This window comes from Vulpes lagopus, chromosome 7 (genome assembly GCF_018345385.1).
Source record: "Vulpes lagopus strain Blue_001 chromosome 7, ASM1834538v1, whole genome shotgun sequence".
Lineage (NCBI taxonomy): Eukaryota > Metazoa > Chordata > Mammalia > Carnivora > Canidae > Vulpes > Vulpes lagopus.
The window spans coordinates 92,215,140-92,237,637 of NC_054830.1; the positions used below are offsets into that span (position 1 = coordinate 92,215,140).

At 38.1% G+C, this 22,498-nt stretch overlaps 1 protein-coding gene across 3 annotated transcripts in view; it reads right to left on the reverse strand.

Moving 5' to 3' along the window:
• FOCAD (focadhesin) overlaps positions 1-22,498 on the reverse strand; it is a 308,502-nt gene that overhangs the window by 123,597 nt on the left and 162,407 nt on the right. For all 3 annotated transcript variants that reach the window (XM_041762114.1, XM_041762115.1, XM_041762113.1), the window contains 3 exons: positions 8,321-8,455; positions 4,513-4,563; positions 3,661-3,744 (listed from right to left, as the gene is read on the reverse strand). In XM_041762114.1, coding sequence (XP_041618048.1) covers positions 3,661-3,744; positions 4,513-4,563; positions 8,321-8,455 — 270 coding nt within the window. The remainder of the gene's footprint in view (positions 1-3,660; positions 3,745-4,512; positions 4,564-8,320; positions 8,456-22,498) is intronic.

A 22,498-nucleotide genomic window follows, 5' to 3' on the forward strand; every position in this document is an offset into this window, starting at 1 on the left:
GAAGGGTCTATCATTACATAGAACTTCCTAGTAACAATCCAGTGACAAGAAATATGAGTTAATGAACTTGATATTCAAATCCCTAACTCAGGGCAGCCCCGGTGGCACCACGGTTTAGCGTCGCCTGCAGTCCAGGGTGTGATCCTGGAGACCCGGGATCGAGTCCCACGTCAGGCTCCCTGAGTGGAGCCTGCTTCTCCCTCTGCCTGTGTTTTTGCCTTTCTCTGTGTGTGTGTGTCTCTCATGAATAAATAAATAAAATTTTAAAAAAAATCCCTAACTCATATATCTTATTCAACTCTTCTAATCATTAACATTTTCCAACCTATCTTAGATGTAATGTTTCATAACCCTAACTGATGTCTGCCACTCCCTTAACACCTTTTGTTCTATCAACCTGTGAGCTTTCAACAAGTTTCACAGTTTAAATTGATGCATGAGTCAATAAGAACTCTATCTTTAGTAAATTTATTTTTTTTAAGATCTTATTTATTTATTCATGAGAGACACAGAGAGAGAGGCAGAGACACAGGCAGAAAGAGAGGCAAGCTTCTTGCAGGGAGCCCAACCTGGGACTTGATCCTGAGACTCCGAGATCATACCCTGGGCTGAAGGCAGACACTCAACTGCTGAGCCACCCAGGCGTCCCTATCTTTAGTGAATTTAAAGAAAAGTAGTACTTACAAAAATAGCTGAAATATCCACAAAAGTAGCAATGTTGATAAGGATACATTGTATCCTTCTGTATTTCTTTCTACTTGAAATTCACAGCACTCTTATTTAAAAGATTATTTCACAAGTTTCCACAAACTGAGAAAATGTGGATGTACTTTCACTGGAAAGGTTACAGAGGTAATCCTCAATTTTGTGAGTAAGCCCTTGGTGCAGAATGAGTAATCTCTGACAACAAGAAACAATCGTAGTTTTTTTTTCCCACAGTTTTTTGTTTTTTTTTTTTTAAGATTTTATTTATTCGTGAGAGACACAGAGAGTGAGAGAGGCAGAGATCCAGGCAGAGGGAGAAGCAGGCTCCATGCAGGGAGGCTGACATGGGACTTGATCCTGGGTCTCCAGGATCAGGCCCTGGGCTGAAGGCGGCGCTAAACCGCTGAGCCACCCGGGCTGTCCACAATTAGAGTTTTTACACTGCAGAAGTCCCTACCTGGCAGGGATTTTCAAATCATTGAAAATACGTTTTTATAGAAAATGAGCCTCAGTTTTACCTCACTACTATTGTGTGCAAAACAGAGGTGGGGAGCTGACTCAGTTGTATCCTTAGCCTGTGGGGGCTTGTTAGGATTTGAACACACTAACCATTTCTTAGACATTCAGTCCTTAGGTATTCAAATAACCAAAGGGAAACTCAGTAAAAAATAAAAAGAAGAATGCATTGGGCAGTGTTGGAAGCAATAATTCTTCATGAGGAGGCAGGTTGTCTATATCGGAAACTGGAGGTCAAAGATGGACTCTTTTAAATCACTTATGTCCCCACATCTTAAACCTAGTTGAGAATAACCACTGTAGTGAACCACTGTTACTTCAGGGAGTAAGCTGAATCCCACAAGGGGGCAAGAGTAGAAAAAGGGTTGAGAAGGGTGGCAGGAAAAGGATAAATTTTAGAGATTTCCCCTAGAGTTCTTCACACTCCAATGGTAAAAACCCAAGCATATATCGAAACCCCAACTCTATCACTGCCCTTTATGCTAGAAAGTATAAAGAGCTATTTATGGCTCCTCAGGGATGAGAGGATATTGAAGAGTTAGATTAAGAAAGTATCTAATATTTGAGCAGAACACTTACCTGAGCATAAACTCTAAAAATAGCACAATCAGAAACTGAATAAAATGCCAAAGTAGGAACAGACATAAACACATCAATATGTAAAGAGGTAGAGATTAATTAGTCAAGAATATGTGGGAGTTATTTAATAAAACCTCCTACTCCAGCTGAAATATTTCATGAATAATAGCTAAAAGTAAAGGTAATTATTATGCTGTGATCTAAGTCAGCAATTGCTCATTAAAATAATAATAATAAAAGGTATCTTTGCAGATGTTGTAGCCAATTTACTGGTAGGAGTCTGCATACAAAATTTATAGGTAGTTTTTTTTTTCTTTTTCTCTTTTTTTTTAAAGAAGGTATAATTATTGCTAGTCACCATAGTGCAGTCTGAAGTCCCATCTTTTTTTAATTTTATGAGTCACAAAACATCTTTCCTTAGTCTTCCCATTGGTGATAACCACACGACAAGCCAGCCAATCTGTCTTTGCATCCCCAACATGGGAAATCCTGCCTTAGGACTTGGTTTCACAAGAGCCTTTCATCAGTCCCTCCAATTCAATTCAATCAACACAAATTTGCCTTGTTCCTATGGCATCTAAACCTCTATGTAAACTCAATCCCAAAGACAAGTCAATCCATTTTGATGCCTTACAGTGCCAAGAAATTTATATCAAAACTTTTTTTTAAAGATTTTATTTATTTATTCATGAGACACACAGAGAGAGGCAGAGACATAGGCAGAGGGAGAAGCAGGCTCACTGTGGGGAGCCTGATGCAAGACTCGATCCCAGGACCCTGGGATCACATCCTGAGCCGCCAAAGGCAGATGCTCAACCACTGAGCCACCCAGGTGGCTATATCACCAAATCAAAACTTCTTAAGGCATTTGATCTAAAGATAGATTCTGGGTAACATTACGTATAACTTCTTTTTTTTTTTAAGATTTATTTTTATTTATTTATGACAGACAGAGACAGAGAGAGAGATAGAGAGAGGGGGGGGGGGGCAGAGACACAGGCAGAGGGAGAAACAGGCTCCATGCTGGGATCCCGATGCAGGACTCGATCCCAGGACTCCAAGATCACGCCCTAGGCCAAAGGCAGGCGCTAAACGGCTGAGCCACCCAGGGATCCCCAACATTACATATTACATATAACTTCTAACACAATGTCTGCCTTATATTCTAGAAGCACTCGATAAACATTTGTATGCATTTGAATTAGCAGTAACACAAAATGTGAAATCATACACTTCACTCCTTAATATAGCCTAATAATTTAATGCTGGTTATGTTAAGTAGATATTAGAAAGGGCTGTATATTTTTAATCTAAAACTAAAATAGTGTCACACAATGTGTTAAGAGTGATTCTTTCCTTATCTAGTTCCCTGGGGTTAACCTATGTATTGTTGCATACTAAATTAAGAACAGATTTTTTTTTTTAACATGGCATCTCACTTTAGTATCACAAATAAGGATCTTTGGCCACACAGGCTGCACAAACCTTAGTTGATGCAAGCCAGGCTTAGATTTGAAGTCTAAGATGGAAACTAACTGGGTGAGATAGACACAGATCTTCTGGAGTAAGCCAGGGGCATGGGCATGCAGCCATACACTCAGTCACCTACAGAGACTTCGTGTGCACCACAGGTGTCTCCATCGGCTTCAAAGAGACTTAAATTCAACAGCTGTGAGGTCTAAGATTTCTACAGTCTTTTACAGGTTAAGCGAATAATAAATATAAATGCTTATCTCTTACAGACAACACATCTAGGGTTACATCCCTCAGGTAAAAATCTTCTAAGAGAGGAGAGGAGATACAAATAAAGTGATAAAACCAGCAGTTAAGAGATACCATTGAGAAAGCAGAAAGGCCTACCTCTTCAGGCAGATGAAGAATGGTGTGCTCTCCCGCACTGAATTGTGACAGAGATTTATATGCAGCATTTGCTACAATGGGGTCCTAGACAGGGTACCAGTAAGACAAACAAAAGAAACAATATATATTACACATCAACTCTGGAGGAAGGAAGAAAATCTTCCCGCATCAACCTCAAAGTTCTAGAGTCAGGGCTTTGGAAATGATACTCAAGCCTTGCTTTAATGTGTCCCAACTAAAAATAGAGAGAAATTAGCACTGGGTAGAGAGACCAGAAGCACTACATTTTTATCCTACTTTGGACATTAAACAGAAAATAACTCAAAATTGCTCAGGTCCCCATTACATGGTATGGATGATTGGAAGAAGTATGAGCATATGGAATCTGATAGGTTGGGACTAGGTTCTGATTCTCTAGCTACTAACAGGGAAAGTTAGCCCTTGGGAATCTCAGCTCATAGAGTCAGGAGTCTAGTGTAACATCACCGACAGACATCCCCTTCTCTGTATTCCTTGACTGGAAACGACATCTGGACTTTTTGTTTGTTTGATGTGCTTGCTGGGGCAAAGCAGGAAAGGGGAAGGGCCATTAAAAAAAGAGAGAGAGACACAGTGACAGCAGTCTCTCTCCACATCTGTCAGCTTCACAAAGTAATAAGTGCACTTTATGACAAAAATGGATTAACGGGCATAAACTGAGAAGTTTTCTAAAACCTAAGCTTATTTATGTCACAATTCTTTTAAGATCATGAAGCCATCATTTAAATTTCATTATATTTCTTATTCCAAGAGTCTTATTTCACAGTTCTTTCTCAATTTGGTTCTGTTTCACCAACACCTTTGTGATAGTACCTTGTTTTGAGTGTGGGTCCAGAGGAAGCTGAGGACTTGAACTTTAAAATTCTGAAAAATCAATAAACATCACAATAAATGAGATGAAAACAAAACTGAGAACAATCTAAAGTAGCAAGCAGTGAACATTAATTCACTCAAAATTATACTAGTGATTGACTTAATCCGTATTTACCCATCAGCCATAAAATGAAAGTACTCAGTAACAGACTCATTATGGAAATGCATGCACATTTTAAACACAATACGTTAATATTAAGTAAAAAATTGTTAATAACCATTTTTTTGCTGACCTCTCAAGGCCTACCTAGTACAAATTTCCCTCCCCTCTTTGGTGTCACTGTTCCTGACTCTCTACCCAAACAGAGTTCTCCCTTCACCAAGTGGTCACATGGCCCATGGCACACTTTAACATCCAGCATGATTATCTGCATACGTGGTTAACTCCCTCTAGATTTACACTCCTCAGGGCAGTGACTATCTTTTGCATTTCAAAAACCTTAAAGCCCAGAAAAATAAAGGACATCAGCCTAGTTCCTCAAATGACAAATATTTAGTAAATGATGAGCTTAAAAAGCCATTTATCTTCCAACAGTCTACCTTGTCTTCATTTCAATCACATCTATCTTCTTGTCCTTCTAAATCACTGAAGGTTCTTCTACACCTCCTTATCTTTGTATATTCCAATTCTTAGATTTCAATGAGAAGCAACAGTTTTTTAATTCTGTAAGAACTTAGTCTAATAGCATCAACTAAGTAAGGTTTCATTCAATTCCTCCTAGAATGCTAGTCATTTCTACCACCATACTCTCACAGGCCTCTGATTAAGTGTACTCATCAAATGTTATTATAATTCTTGCTGCTTATATCCAACTCTTTTCTTTTTTAAGATTTTATTTATTTATCTGAGAGAGAGAGAGCGCGCGCATGAGCACTGAGCTGGGAGAAAAGGGAGAAACGGACTTTCCTCTGAACAGGGAGCCTGGTGCAGGGCTTGATCCTGGGGATCTGGGATCATTATGTGAGCCAAAGGCAGATGCTTAACTGACTGAGATACCAGGTGCCCCTATGTCCAACCCCTTTGTCAACTTTTGAGGGTTTGGAAGGCAACGACTGACAATTTGGTATAATGGGAAAACAGGCTATGGAGGTAAATGTCCTGGGATGAGACATCAGCCTTCTTTTAGACATTATAACATAGTTCAAGCCACTTGTCTGGCATGCAGCAGGTACTCAATAAATATTTAATGAATGGATGTACCTCTCAAAACCTCAGATTCTTTAGCTATAAAATGAAAATAATACCTTCCTATGAGAAATTAGAATGAATTGGTATAAAGTAATGAGAAGAGTGCTGGGAATATAATAGGTACTTAAAAAGAATATCTATTATGTATTATGATTTCTAAAGCCTAGGACAGTTTTACTAAATATATTTTGAGTCAATGAATGGATGTACAAGCACTTAGCAAAGCAATTCAGAAAATACTCTAATTGAAACATGGTCTCTATTTGGAACAAGCTTATAGTTTAATGGGGAAAATAATATGTATACATATACATATACCTGTAGTACAAAATAGAAATAAATGTTCTTAGGACAGTATAAAGTACAATATAGATAAAGAATCAAGTCTACAGCAAGAGTCTCCTACTTGTACAAAAATTCACCAAAAAAGAGGATGAATTAAACCAATTATTTACTTTCTAAAATAGATTCTAAAATTATAGACTAAAAAAAGCAATTCTGATAAAGAGAACAATGCACAAAGGAAAAAAAATAGAAAAGTGTAGAAGTAGGGGAAAAAAATGCAGGAGGCAGAAAAGTAGAGGGAGGCCAGATTCTCAAACACCTGATGAGTAAGGTATAGAGAGGATGGACTCCATTTTAGGCAAACACAAGACACTGAGGTGACTGGGAAGAGCAAGGACCTAAGAGATGCTTTGGGAAAACTGTATCTAAACTCTAACCAGTTAACAGAGAGCACATTATTTAAATATACATCCAGAGAGAGGAAAAGAGGGAGGGAGGGAGGGAGGGAGGGAAGAGAGGCCTGAGGGGTGAGGAGAAATTGGGGGAAAGAGAGGAATAGGGAGAGACAGAAAGAGCAAGAGAGAGACAGAAGCACAGAGGTCTCCCTCTACATTTTTTTACTTCTACTAGCAAGTGACTATGGTCACGGAAGGGCTCTCCCCTACTGGGGAACTGATAGATGGAATGACCCCAGAGGCATCTATCTGAGCAACAGAGAATCCTTAATATGAAAATAAGCATGAAGATAGACCAAAATAAGACAACAGGGAAGAATGTAAAGTTGAAGAAGAAAATAAATCAAGTCTCCCCCACAATACATACACGCTAAATAAATAAATAAATAAATAGATAGATAGATAGATAGATAGATAGATAGATAAAAATTTACAGCCAACGTAAGAAACCAACCAAACACCAGCTCATAAATTAACCTGTAATAAAATCCAAATAACTCAAAGTATAAGCCATACAAAGCTATATGAGTTCAGCCCTTGAAAACAGAAAATAAATAAATATAACAGGCCCTTACTATGGCTTTTACTCTTAGTTCTTTATCAGTAGCCTGGCGGACTTTCTGACAACGTAAGAGTATGTGTCATAATAATCTCCATAAAAAAGACTGTTGGTGAATGATATACTCTAAGAGTCTCAAATCAATTCTTTTTTTTAATACCCTAAAACAAAAACCCAAATATGAGAATAAACTCATCCTATATTGGTCAACCATTCATTCAATAACTACCTACTGACTATATGCTATGTGCCAGGCACTATGCAGGGTATTGTATCCTCAGGAAGGACAAATTTGATTTTATTTACTGTGCAGCATTAAGAATGATAAAAAGAAGTATTATCTTATAATCCAGCCTTATCACATAATCTAAATCATGTAAAGGACTATTATTGGATTCTTGTGTGGGAGGTAGTTTATCATAGTCTTGTGAAACACTAAATCAAACCACAAGTTCACGAAGATTTCAAGTGAAAATGAATTGCTGCTCTTTAATGGAAAAAGGGGAAAGGTAAGCATGTGTGGGAATATGGCTACAAAAGTAAAGATATAAATGAATTCACCATCCTCTCATTTCACTCATTTCATACAGAGAATGTTAAACAATATATGAATCTTATAGTAAAGCTTCTTCCAAGTGTTTCAGTTCACTCCAATGACAAATACTGAGCAGCTCACAAAATTATTCTCCTCTCCTAAGGTAGTCTGATTTTACAATCATCCTCATTGTACAGATCAATATAGGACAGTAAACCTGTAAAAATCAACTCTTTATGGGAAACCTAGAAGCAAAACACAAATGAATATATATATATATATATATATATAGTCAAATACTATGGGAGACTCTGTCCTGCCTTATTAAAATCTTTGTGATATTTTTTAGAAATAAAAGCACCAATAAAATGAATTTAAACTTTTGGCCTTAGACACACTATTTTTAACATACTGACTTTTTATTTTACTTATTTATTTACTTACTTATTTATTTATTTTGCACACTGACTTTTTAAAGTCTTGGTTATATTCTCATAATAAAAAATTGGTATCCTTTATGTAAATAAGCCTTAAAGACACAGAATTGATAAGCATGGATATTCTCCTATTACTAGCAGTCCATAAAGATATCACATCCTTAGAACAAAAAATGTTAAAGGATTTTTGGAAAACAAAGATTATGAATATCATTTTCCGTAAATTGTTAGACAGCCCATGTCTTCCCAATGTAGAAACAGAAAATTTATTGACCTTCAAATTCATACCTCATATTCAGCTGTATTGACTGTTAAAGAAGGAACCAGAGAAAACAGTTCACTGAGGGTCTTCAAAATGAGGGGTCTTGTGTCACAGCTGAGCTTTGGAGAGAGAGCATTCCATGTGGAGCGAATGCAAACGACCTGTGAAGGAAATGAAAGAGTCAATGCCTAACAAAATCCCAGCTGACAGGACGCCATTAGCAGAGGGTACTATCTTTTATTACAGGAAAACTAGGAAAAAATCGTTAACATTCCCAGAAGTTCAGATTTGATAAGGTATCACTTCTCAAAAGAAATTATTTAAACCAATATAAACTGTTGTGGAAGAAAACCCGGCCTGACTCACATGACAGCTTCTTTGCTACTTTAGTTTGCTAACCAAGGAAATAAAACTTACACGCAGATATGTGCATGGGTGTCAGCCAGTGCCCGCACACTTGCAAATTAGATTAGCTACAAACATTATTGAAGAACCATTCTCTAAAAAAAACGAAGGGTAAGATAATGTTAAAAAAAAAAAAAAAGGAAGAAACGTTCTAAGATTTTTTTTTTTAATTTATTTATTTATGATAGTCACAGAGAGAGAGAGAGAGAGAGGCAGAGACACAGGCAGAGGGAGAAGCAGGCTCCATGCACCGGGAGCCCGACGTGGGATTCGATCCTGGGTCTCCAGGATCGTGCCCCGGGCCAAAGGCAGGCGCCAAACCGCTGCGCCACCCAGGGATCCCCGTTCTAAGATTTTTATTTATTTATTTTTGAGAGAAGGAAAGTATAAGCAAGCACGAGCTGGGGGAGAGGCAGAGGGCGAAGTAGACTTCCTTGCTGAAATTGCATCAGCACTCAGAAAATTGAGATTTAATATATATAAGCTGAACATGCTCAAATCATCTTACAAACATTTAAAGGAGGCAGGAGAATAACTGTATTATTTAAAATAATAATTTGAGCACCTGGTTGGCTCAGTTAGTAGAGTAAGTGACTCCTGATCTAGGAGGTCCTAAGTTCAAGCCACACATTGGGCAGAGAGCTTACCTACTAAAATAACTAAATAAAATACTTTAAAACCTTGTTTTAAAAGTCACTTCAGATTCTTTAAAAGACTGTTAAATGATAAAATAAGATGGCAGCCTGACAAAAATGTTATTTTTAACTTGACCCAATTTTCTAAACCAAGTGTTCTTAGTTCATATCTGGTTTTCTAGATATTCAAATGTCTTCCTAAGTTCGATTCCAACTATACCAGATGATTTCTTCACTTGGAGATATTTTATTAAAATTTTAAAACTCAGGCAGGAAGAGTGCCAATGTAGATCAATTATATAGAGTTTAACAAGGATTAATCTTTCTAAAATACTCCCATCCCTTCTCTTAAGCTTCAATTAATACACACAATGTGTCTCCATCTACAAACATAAATTATTTAGAAAAAACTACATAAGGTAGTAAGTGAAAAGATGTCAAGACAAATGAATAATATGTACCTAAGGACCTAGATTAAGGAGAGGTTTAAAGAGGAGACAGCAGAAGGAGTATCTCAGAACACTTGGATTTGGTGCTTTTGCTCTTTATTTTCTTCTTTCCATGAAACAGCAGAAAAATATTCTTTGGCTTGGGACCCACTACAAATTTGGATCGGATTAATATTTACTAAGAGGAATACTGTGTGTCAGCCACGTCAGTGGGCATGTTTATACGAAGTAGCCCTAATATTACAAATTATCAGTATTTGCAACCAAAAGATAAACTCAATCTTTCAAAGCTATCAATTCAACATCAAGTGTATACCTAGAGTAGTAAAAAGTACTAGGAGGAACAGTGGCATATAAAACATAATCTAACATCTCAAAGAACTTAGCACCTACTGAAAAGGAAAAGAATGTATAGAATTCTAAATTATCAGGAAACAAAATAATTAGATTTTAGGCTACTTTCAACAGAAAAGAGTTTTAGGAGGACCTAGGGAGTAAAGCTTTGTCTGGGGGTGGGGTCATCAGAGAGAACATCAAGAACCAGGAAGCCTTGAGATGGGACAGGAAGAAGGAAGAGACAGAAGTCAGGCAGACATTCCTTAAGCAAGTGGAAGGCAAAGGTCAAAACACAAAGAAAGTGTGTTGTAGGGGCGCCTGAGTGGCTTAGATGTTGAGCATCCACCTTTGGCTCAGGTCATGATCCCGGGGTCTTGGGATCGAGTCCCACATCAGGCTCACCGCAGGGAGCCTGCTTCTCCCTCTGCCTCTCTCTCTGTCTCTCATGAATAAATAAATAAAATCTTTAAAAAAAAAAAAAAAAAAAGCATGTCACAGGCACACAACTGATGTGCAAAATATCAGTGAGGGAAGGCTGACAGATCAGAGTGTACCTGGAATACCAAAACAAGTTTGGATCAGAATCAAGAGAAAATGAGGCTTCTAGCAGTTTCTCAGCTGGGGAACAATTAAAATTAAAATGCTACTTTTGAAAGAATCTTCTGGTAGTCTTAGACCCAAAGTCAAAGCAGTTACCCGACCTCGCTGATTCCTATTGCTCACTGGTCCCCAAGACATATAGAGCCTGAAACATTTTCCCAAAATCTTATGCTCAGTGTACACACTAATTGTCCAGGCTCTCTTAACTTTAAATGCCCATCAGATTCCAACTGAGGTCGTGTCAAGACCCAGTTCAAACCCCAATTCCACAATTAAGCTTCCTCCTACAATTCAAGCCCTCCTCTTATCCCTTTTGTTCCTCTACCTTCTAACACTTAAAACTATATACCATCCAATTTAGCATTTAATTATATACTGTCTAGTATTATTCACTATTTTCATGAACATAAGTTGTCTTCTCAAGTAGATATTAAGTTATTTGAAGATAATGATCATGTCTTATAGTTCTCATTCCCCACTCACCTAGCTTGGTAATAAGGATATAACAGATTAACAGTACTTATCAACTACTCATGGTATAGGACTTGAGGAATGCTAAATCTGAGATGGAGAATAAAAGAATTAAAAGAACTAGGAGATTGAATCAAAAAGGGAAAGGCTTGGAACCTAAAGACTGGATGAATAAAAAACAGCATTAAAAAAGGGAGGAGGAAAAAAAAAAGAAGAAGAAGGGGCACCTGCGTAGCTCAGTCTATTAAATGTCTGTCTCCAGCTTAGGTCATGACCCCAGGGTCCTGGGATGGAGCCCCATTTGGGCACCATGCTCAGTGGGGAGTCCGCTCAGTGGGGAATCCGCTTCTTCCTGCTTGTCCTTTTTCTCTCTCTCTCTCTCAAATAAATAAATAAAATATTAAAAAAAAAAAAAAGGAGGGAAACCTGGAGGAAGGAGCACATTACAGGAGATGGGGCAAGAGACGACGAGTTCCATTTGAGATATGTTTAATATGAATTGATGGAAAGAGATCCAGAGAGAAATATCCTGCAAGCAAGAAGAAAAGAAAAGTACTATAACTCAGATGTGAGATTGGTCAACAATAGCTCTGTCATTCAAACATTTCTATAAATCAAAATACCATAAGGAGATATGGCTCACAGATGCTATGAGGCCCTCTGCAGTTCAACACAGATGACATCTGGCCACCAACTATAGACATAGGAAAAGGACCTTGTCTTTTCCATGAGTAGTCGGTGGGCAGTAAGGCTACATCCTCCAAGTATATTCAAGGGTTCACAGAACTCTTTTTTTTAAAAAAAGTCATCTTTCTAGAGTGTTTAAAAGTGAATTCCTGAAATGGTACTGTACATATGGACTATGAGAAGGTATTTCAGAACCAGGAGCTGTGGCCTTACACATACGCAAGGTATACCTGCAGGGAATATTTGCAAACCCATGCTGGCCCCCATAATCAGAAGCAGGGAAGCCTCTAGTAAAGAAGGCTGCTTTCCCTGACCTTCCCAACCCTGGGCTCTTCTTGACACTATATCTCAGAGACGGTCTGGCCCTGGGGACTCCTTGAGCTTAATCTATGACAATCTTGCTATGCCCATCTTCTGGAATCCTGTGGATCTGATCCACTACCTTTGTAACCTGTACAATCTGCCAAATCACATTGGATTAGGCAGGCTCAGGGTCCTGGTTTTTACTGGCTTATTGTGTCTCTACTATTAATTACCCAATGACTTGTCTGTTTTCAAAAAACAAATTGAGGGGGATCCCTGGGTGGCGCAGTGGTTTGGCGCCTGCCTTTGGCCTGGGGCGCGATCCTGGAGACCCGGGACCGAGTCCCACGGCGGGCTCCCGGTGCATGGAGCCTGCTTCTCCCTCTGCCTGTGTCTCCGCCTCTCTCTCTCTCTCTCTCTCCCTCTCTCTCTGACTATCATAAATAAAAAAAATTAAAAAATATAAAAAAACAAAAAAAACAAATTGACATCTGGCTCTAGGAATATGAAGGGCTGCACCTTAAGAATGATAAAGAAGGAAATTTTGCTCTATGCTGCTGAGCTGAAAAAAGAAAAAAAGGCAGAGGTGGGAGCATGGGGAGGAGGTGGTAGTGTTAATTACCCAGTGCCAGAAACAAGGAGGCAAATAACTACACTGAGCTATTGTAAGAAAGTTGTCAGTATCTATAAGCTAATAGCTTGTGTTTCTATGTCCACAGGGAAAGAGGAAATACTGCCTTTAGCCTATAGAAAACAGGGAGTTGAAATGGAGACCCACACATAAAACCATGCCCTTGGGGTGCCTGGGTGGCCATCAGTTAAGCATTCGACTATTGGTTTCAGCTCAGATAGTGATCTCGGGGTCATGATCTCAAGGTCATGTTCTCAGGGTCATGAGACTGAGAATCATGTTGGGCTCTGTGCTCAGTGGGGAGTCTGCTTAAGACTCTCTCTCTCCCTCTCCCTCTGCACCCCCCCTCAACTTGTGCATGGTCTCTTTCCCTCTGTCTCTAAAATAAAATAAAATCTTAAAAAAAAAAAAAAAAAGCCCAGCACCCTCGAAGAGCTGCACCCTTAGTGTAATGGTTGGACTGAAAACCACTGAGCTGAGACACTTACTTAAAAAACAGCAGTGAGCTGGGGGCATCTGGATCACTCTCAAAGGATATTCCTGTAACCCATAATCCAAACAGTTCACACAGAAAAATGAAATAAAGTAAGCTCATCTGAAAAGGAGTTCATGATACAAAAATTTTCAAAGACTATAATGAAAGAATCAACAAAAGCAACAAACAGCAGGGCTAAACATCCAAGATTTTCAGATAACAGAATAGAAATACAAAAGTACTTGATAGAATGAAAGATTTCAGACAAGGCATTTAAGTACCAGTAAAACAAGATGGCACAATGGAAAAGAAGAGGAAAATCTGGCAAAGAACCAAATAAGATCTCCAGAAATGAAGACTATAATCACTGAAATTATTAACTCAATCTGATAGCAAGTTATCCTAAGTATAGACCAGAAAGATCAGAATTACAAAATATAAAAAAGAAATTCAAAGTCAGATCGTATTAAAAGAGATGGTCTATCTTATGTTTATCAAGAGTTCCTAAATAACTTTAATTTTAGAATGGCCCTTGGAGAAGTAGTTGATTCCGGGACTGGACTAAGGAAAATATAACTTAGGTCTGGGGCATCTTATGGTGCGAGAAGTAAGGGAAGTGTTCAAAAAAGGATGTGGATTTGATGAAAGGACATGGCAGCAATCTCAAAGTGTTCCAAATAAAAACCCCTAAGTCCACAGAGAAATAAATAGATATATAAATAAGCAAATAAGAAAGAAGGAACAGCAATTCCTTACAGAAAAATTCCTACTGATAAATGTAGAAGCAATGAAAGAAATAAAAAAATCACCATTAGACAAACAAGACCAGAATAGCTGTCATAGGCAAGATATGCTGGAGGATGTTAAAAATTAGTGGGCAAAAGTGTGAGGACAAAGAGGACAACTGGATAGTCTCAAAGTATCTCCTCCAAGAAATGGGTTAATTACAAAAGAAAGAACAGTTATTGTGATATAGAGTAGTCCAGAATATATCACATTAACCAAGTGATTGACGCTAATACCACCAAGCGATGAAGGTCAATATCACCAGTAATAAAATATACCAACACCATGTACTCCTTATAGGATACACTGAGAAATACTACCTCTGGAGTAGTCTTATCCCAGAAAGGCCACATGTCCTTGATCTAATCATGAGGAAACATCATATACACCCAAATCAAAGGACATTTTACCAAACACCTAATCAAGACTCTTCAAAAGGGTCAGCATCATGCAAGTAGAAGAGCCTGAGAAACTGGCAGAACTGGAAAAAGAAAGGTAATATGACAACTCAGTGCAACAGCAGAGCCTGGGTTGGATCTTGGAATGGAAAGAGGACCTCAGTGGGAACACTATGAAGCCTGAATAAAGTCTGTAGTCCAGTGAATAGCATTACATTAACATCGATTTCTTAGTTTCAATGGCTGTGCTACAGCAATGAAAGTAAGACATTACGTTAGGGAAAGCAGAGTGAAAAATATTTGAGAACTCTCTATATTATTTTTCCCTTTTTTGTACAACAGCTTTTTGGAGATATAATTCACATACAATTCACCTGAAGTGTACAATTCGATGGTTTTCAGTATGGTCCTCACAAAGTTACACAACCATTACCACAATCAAGTTTACAAACATTTTCATTACTCCAGAAAGAAACTCCATGATCATTTAATACTCATTTCCCCCCAGCCATCCCAATTCTAAGCAAACATAAATCTATATTCTCTCTCTTTAAATTTGCTTTTTCTAGACATTTTCTATGAAGGAAATCATACCATATATAATTTTTTGTTATTGGCTTCTTTCAATTAGCATATTGCTTTTAAGGTTTCTCCATGGTGTAGCATATATCAGTAGTCTTTTTCACTGCTAAATAATATTCCATTCTATGTATAGATCTCTATACTATTTTTTGAAAGCTTCCTGTAAGTTTAAAGGTATTTCCAAATAAAAGGTTAAAAAATAAGTATGGGGGGGGAGAGAACTACTTAAAGAAATAATGGCTAAGAATTTCCAAAGTCAAAGAAAGTAATTCTCTAGGTCCTCGGCAAAAGAAATAAAAATAAGTTTACATCTACATACATTATAAGATGGCTGTTTAGCACCAAAGGCAAAGATATAATCTTCAAAGATAATGGAGGAAAAAAAGAGAATATCAAAAAATAGACTGCTGGGATGCCTGGGTGGCTCAGTGGTTGAGCATCTGCCTTTGGCTCAGGCCATGATCCCAGAGTCCTGGGATCAAGTCCCACATCAGGCTCCCTGGAGGGAGCCTGCTTCTTCCTCTATGTCTCTACCTCTCTCTGCGTGTCTCTCATGAATAGGTAAGTAAAATCTTAAAAAAAAAAAAATAGAATGTCTACAAAGGAACAATTTAGAGCAACAGCAGACTTCAAAATTAACAAGACGAGCGATCATGCAATAATATCTGGCAGGTGGTAAAGAAGCAATCAGACTAAAATACTGAATCCATCATTCATTAGTAAGGGCAAAACACACAAGAATATATAAATTAAGTTAAATAGATGGAGCACTTAGGTATTAGGCATTATGGCATGTAAATATTTACATACAAATTACTCAGAATGTCTTGTTCAGTTTGTCTGAGTTGTAGAGAATACATCCCATTCTAAGTGATTACATTATGTGTATTTTATGGCCATTTGTGTTTCTCAGGGAGAAGGATACTTTCTCCCTGTCATTCCTCCCCAAGAATCTTAGCAACTCTAGACAGCACAGATCAAGACCCTGGGCAGTGTGGTACACTCGAAAGAGCACATGACTGGAGTCAAAAAAAAAAAAAAAAAAAACCCAGGCTCTTCTCATTTGGTAGCTGAGTGACTACAGCAAAGTCATTAATCTCCTTCAATCTGTTTCCCCAGCTGCACAAAGGAAATAATAGTAGCAACACCTGCTCTATGTATAGCACAAGGTTAACAGTGAAGGCAATGTTGAGACAATTGTATGCAAACGTGCTTTGTACACTGTCAAAGATGGTTATTGCTGTTACAGCCAATGGGGCAAAATCATGAATCCCCAAAGACTCAAAGCCTTTGCTTCTAATTCTTGTGCTGTAAGAATGACTTTGTCCGAGGAATAGATAGCTATCTTCTAATTTTACTTCCAAAAGATTTTTCTAGAAATTCCTGGGAACAGCCTACTCCTTTTGTCCTGATACTGTACTCCAACAGAGAGAAAGCTTTATAAAAAACCTGTAGGCAACAAAAACTGCTTTTATTTGCCCTTTTCATAATGAAGGTAAAAGAAACTGCCTTTACAATTAAAGGACTCAAGTCATCATCATGCAGTGAAGTCCTCTTAAGCTAATTCAGCACACACAATCATAAAACAGGATGCTTCTGTTACCAAAATACAAGGACAGGAGATAAGAGGGAGTTTAAGCAGACACAATCAATGGGGCAGAAACAATGAGAAAAATAACATTCTTACCCTAATAATTTGAGTTAAAGGTTCTAAGTATTTAAAAAAAAAAAAAAAAAGACTACCACAGGTTTATTTAAGTAATCTTATAGTCTTTTAATGTCTGAAACTACTTTATGATCAAGACAGAAAACAAGAAAAATAAATACCAAGTTGCCTTTTTAAAAGTCCTTTGTAGGGGCACCTGGGTGGTTCAGTGGTTTGAGCGTCTGCTGCTGAGGTCATGATCCCGGGGTCCTGGGATCAAGTCCTGCATCAGGCTCCATGCAGGGAGTCTGCTTCTCCCTCTGCCTATGTCTCTGCCTCTCTCTGTGTCTCTCATGAATAAATAAATTAAATCTTAAATAAATAAATATCCTTTATAATCAAATGACCTTCCATTATGGTTTCTGTCTTGCTAATCGCAAATAATGTAGAAGCACATATCTAAATTTCAAATTGTGGCTCAGTAAATAAAAAATACTTGTACTTGATGTGGTACTAAGGCTGCCCTCATATTAACAATCCCTACCCTCTATGCCGTCTCTAGAAGACGTACCTTTCAAATTATTCTGTATTTCTGTAAAACTGGCAGTTTGTAATGCAAACTTATAATTCTAGTATCTGAAGAGAAGGGGCTTAGAAATTCTGTAAGCAACACAAGTAACAACAGAGAGGCATTTATTAAACAGACTGATCTAGACTCTCAGGGGACTCACTACTCAGGGGCCAGGGATTCTAGGTTTCTATTTTATTCCCCATGTGAAAGTTGCAGCTTCCCCAGCTACCTCCCCATAGTGAACAATATCTTCCAATGCAAACTCCACTGATTTCTCTGCAGGAACAGAAAGAATGACACAAAGGGTTCCCTGCAGGGAGGCTCACTTTTCAGTTTTGCTTGATTCTGTCTGGATTAATTACCTATTTCATGTTGGACATTCTTCTGGCATGAACTAGCAAACACACAGCCAGAAATATCCTTTCACAACAAAAATGATTAGTGCTTTATTCCCCCTCAAATAACCAGAGAATCATTTTTTTAAAGGTCAGTTCCTTCTACTGTTCAGATAAATGGAGGCTAGACTTCAAGGTAGTAAAGAATAATAATAGAAATTCAATCAAAATAGCTTAAAATTTTAAAAAAAGAACCCACATTGCTAAAAGAGTTGCTCAGTAGATACAGAACTGAAAGCAAAGCAAACTCAGTGTCTACCAGCAACAACAAGAGTAAAATATCCCCCCATCTAAATTTTCAAAAGGGCTAAAGGGACTAACATGAGTGCACTGTAGAAAGAACTTGAGAAATAGTTAAGCGCTGTTACATACTGAAAAATCAACATGCCACACATCAAAAAAAAAATTGATGAAGTGAGCAGTCACTACAGAGGCTCTAGAAACACTTTACAGAACAACTGTAAATGGCACAGATGAAGCTTTTCGTAATACCTGTGGAGTGTAGTCCCCTTTACAACGATGGAGTTCCGTGAAAACCTTTCTGAATAACCAATGTTGCCATAACTGAAATGTAACCTGACTGATTATGTGTTCACTGAAAATGATTCTTCTCTCTCCACCGGCTCTTTGCATCCACAGATTGGAGAACACAACTGATGAATTCTTAGTGGATTACAATGGTGAAGATCAATCAGTCTAACATCCCTGAGGGACTCAAAAAGATTCATCTACAACATTCTAAGAACAAGGAAGACATGCACCTGGGACTGCTTCCCAAACAAACAAACAAGCTCCTGTTTAATAAAAGCTAAAGGCAAAATCTGTCATCTACAAGTACAAGAGATAGAGAATTTTAGCAGAACTCCTTCAAGAATCATTTGTTCTTTAGTACCAAAAAGCCACTGAATTACAATGAAAACGGTTCCCCTTAACAAGGTTTTAACAAGTATAAACTGTTTTTCCTTCCCTATAAATGCAGTTTCTAGCAGTGTTTGGCATATAAAGGCACTCTCCTCAAAAAAATTCATTGAGGGGTGCCTGGGTGGCTCAGTCGCTTAAGCATCTGCTTTCTGCTCAGGTCACGATTTTGGGGTCCTGGGATGGAGCCCCATGTCAGGCTCCCTGCTCAGCAGGGAGTCTGCTTTTCCCTCTCCCTCTGCCCCTTACCTTCCTGTGCTCTTTCTTTCATTCTCTCTCTCTCAAATAAATAAAATTCTTTTTTTAAAAAAATTATTTAATGATCGAACGGTGTGAATTGGCCTACCACCAGCTAGAACAGGGTTGGAGACTTTTTTCTGTCAAAGACCAGAGACTTAATATTTCAGGCTTTGAGGGCCACGAAGTCTGTTACAACTATTCAACTCTGCCACTGTGTCGTGAAAGCAGCCACTGGTTAGAACAGTATAAATATACCGCAAATACTGATGATAAGTAAACCTAAGAGTTAAGAAAGAAAACTAAAAAATACCAAACATCAGAAATGGCACTACTTGTGTGGAAGAGATGGATGGTGGCTTAATTGAGAAATACTTCTTTAAAATCAGTATTTTGAACTGTCCCTTTGTTGGATGTCCTGGAGGTTTTACACCTCAGAAAATGACCTACAAAATATTTACAATAAATAGAGATATGCTACCCTCTTATGTAATGGAGAGGAGGCCATCATGGAGAGTTGGAAAAGAAGACACACATGACTTTAGGCAGAGAGATGCTAGCGAAGAGTATACAGTGAAGGTGAAGATCTGCCAATGTGGTCACTTAAAACTAACCACGTTGGCCTCTCCCTGAGAATGTCTTTCAAATTCCTCCTGTACCCCAGTCTATACACTGTAGCTTTAATGAATTCTTCATTACAAACTGTAGAACCTATAACTCCCTGGACCCAAGTCTCCTGGGAGCAAGCAAATCAAAACCAGTCCTAAGCAAACACTATGGAGTTTAAAAGTTGAAGTTATATGTGAGGATGCCACAAGTCTAAATGAGCTATTAATGTCTTCTTAAATTATTCTCAGCAGTCTATTTTGCAACTGAATAACTACAGAAAATCCAGGAAAACATCGGTGCTACAGCAATGGTAAAGGAATTTTCCGAGAAAAGAAGCTAGAATTGCTGGGGGAGAGGGTAGATAGACTGTCGATTTTCAAAAGAATCTACTGGCTACAGAAAAGAATATTAAGATAATGAGGAAACAAAGGGCACCACAAGAAAGTATAGAGACTGCTTTTAGTCAAATAGACTTCAGCGATGGACCACAGTGAACCCCAGGCAGGATACAGATGGGCCCATAGGAGGGCCCACCTCAAAAGAGCCATTGGCCACAAATGACCAATAGGCTACTTATAACCAGGCACAGTTGCCAAAAAAAGGAAAAATTCTAAATGTCACCATCTCATCTTCCCTCTTTACTTTTTTTTAAGATTTTATTTATTGATTTATTTGAGAGAGAGAGACAGACAGACGAACAAGCCAGAAGGCAGGGGTGGAGGGAGAGGGAGAAGCAGACTCCCCCCCCGCCCCCCCAAGCAGGGAGCTCCAGGCATGGCTCAAGGCAGGCTCCATGAGAGGACTCCACCCCAGGATCCCCAGGATCATGACCTGAGCTGAAGGCAGACACTTAACCGACTGAGCCACCCAGGTGTCCCATTCATCTTCCTCTTTAAAAACAGCTCCCCCCACCCCACAAAAAAAAAAAAAAACAAAACAACAGCCCCTACCAACGGCCTCATTGCAGATACTCTCTCCTCTGCTATCCTGCCCATGGCTCCCTTGCAGTGCATTCAATAAACCTCTATCCCTTTGTTCAGCCTTGGATGAATTCTTTCACCTCCTGACCCATTGGCTTCCATCAGATTGTCACCGCATTTTTAGGGGCCCCCATCCGATCAAGAGACACCTCATTTAGACACCATAGAAATGTTAACAGAACAGGAGAACCAAGAAAGGATAGGGCCCTGGAGTCCAGGAGGAGGGAGAGGTTTGTAAAAACAACACTTTTTGTGGCTATTTTACATTAAAGAGAAGGTAAGGAAGTGTGGGATGAGTTCTTTGGCTTTGCCAGGAATAAGGTCTTTTTAAAGTTTTCTATCCAAATGGAAAACTAAACCACTTTCTGTTTAAGACTCTTGTTTATTATTTAAAAATTAAAAATATAAGCATGCCTGGGTGGCTCAGTCAGGTAAGCATCAGCCTTCAACTCAGGTCATGTTCATGGGGTCCTGGGATTGAGCCCCACGTCAGACTCTCTGCTCAGCGAGGCATCTGCTTCTCTCTCTCCCTCTGCTTCTCCCCCTGGCTCTTGTTCTCTCTCTCAAATAAATAAATTTTAAAAATCGTTTTAAAAAATTAAGAATATAGAAATGTAATGCCAACACCCCAAATTCTTCTCAAACCTAATTGTTCATTTGCATCAGAAAAGTACACCTACTTTGAGACACAAAAAACACTGATCACAGTATGGTTTACAATATGAAAAAAAAAATCAAAACAAAACAGTAAATAATTTAAGTATCCTGCAACAAGAAATTCACTAACTATGCTATAGCCATGTGCTCATTCAATTTGATGACAGAAGTAGATTACCAACGTGATTTGTTGTCCATGGTAAACTGTTAGCTGAAAGAACAGATTACAAAAAGAATATATAACATATCCCTCTAACATACTATGATCTCTATTTTGTTTTATGCCTGTGGTTTAGAGGTGATTTTTAGTCATTTCCTTAGTTATAACTTAGGACTTTCTTACTACATACATATAATACTTGAATCATATTTTAAAGGAAATATATAACCATTTTATGCATTTGAGCCTGAATCATTTTTCTACAGTTAAAATTAATTTGATTCTCCCACTCCCCTATAGCTTACATAAAGACTGAGAAAAAAATTTATTTTTATATAACACCTAAAATTAGTGTATTCTTAAAATGACATTTGGCAAAGTGATCATTCTTTGGTAAAAAGTGAGATTTATGTTTCTTTCCTCTGCTCACCTAAATTAATATTTTACAGGGAAATCTGAAAGTTTACTATAGCTGTTCTTACTCTACAAAATGGAGCCAAACATCTTCCACCACACCTGGGAAACCTAATATAATTCCAAAGGTTTTCTTAAACACCCTCATTTCCAGGCATGATGATTGCTCCTCCTTCCACAAAGCATAAGCCAGGAATTAACAGCTATTCCCGCCACATCAAATAAATATATGGCTGGTGATAATTATACAACCCATAAACACATGCCAGGAAAATAATACTGCACAAAGCTGAAAAAAATTCTGAGCAGATGGACTAAAGAGCTTCCTGTAGGGTCTCAAAGGAAATAATAGCCAGTGGCACCATAAGAGTTTAGATTTAACATGCTACAATATGGATGAACCTTGAAAACACTATGCTATGTGAAAGAAGCCAGCCACAAAATACCATATATTATATGACTCCATTTATATGAAACAGAAAACAGGCAAATCTATAGAGACTGGAAATAGATTATCAGTTGTATAGGACCAGGGGCAGGGGAGGGATAGAGACACCATGAGGTGACAGCTAAAGTCTCTTTTTGGGTTGATGAAAATGTTCTAAACTTGACTATAGTGATGGTTGCACAAATCTCCAAATATACTAATATCATCAAATTATAAGCTTTACATGGGTGAATTGTACTATGTGTGAATTTTATCTCAGAACTTATGCCAAAAAAAGAAAAAAAGAAAAAGAAAAAAGTTTTGATCTAGTGTGGTCCTACTTGACACCAGGAGAACAAATATTTTGGTATCAGCCAACTCTAGGATCAAACCTTGCCTCTGCCACTAATTAGCTGTATTAACTTCACTTTCC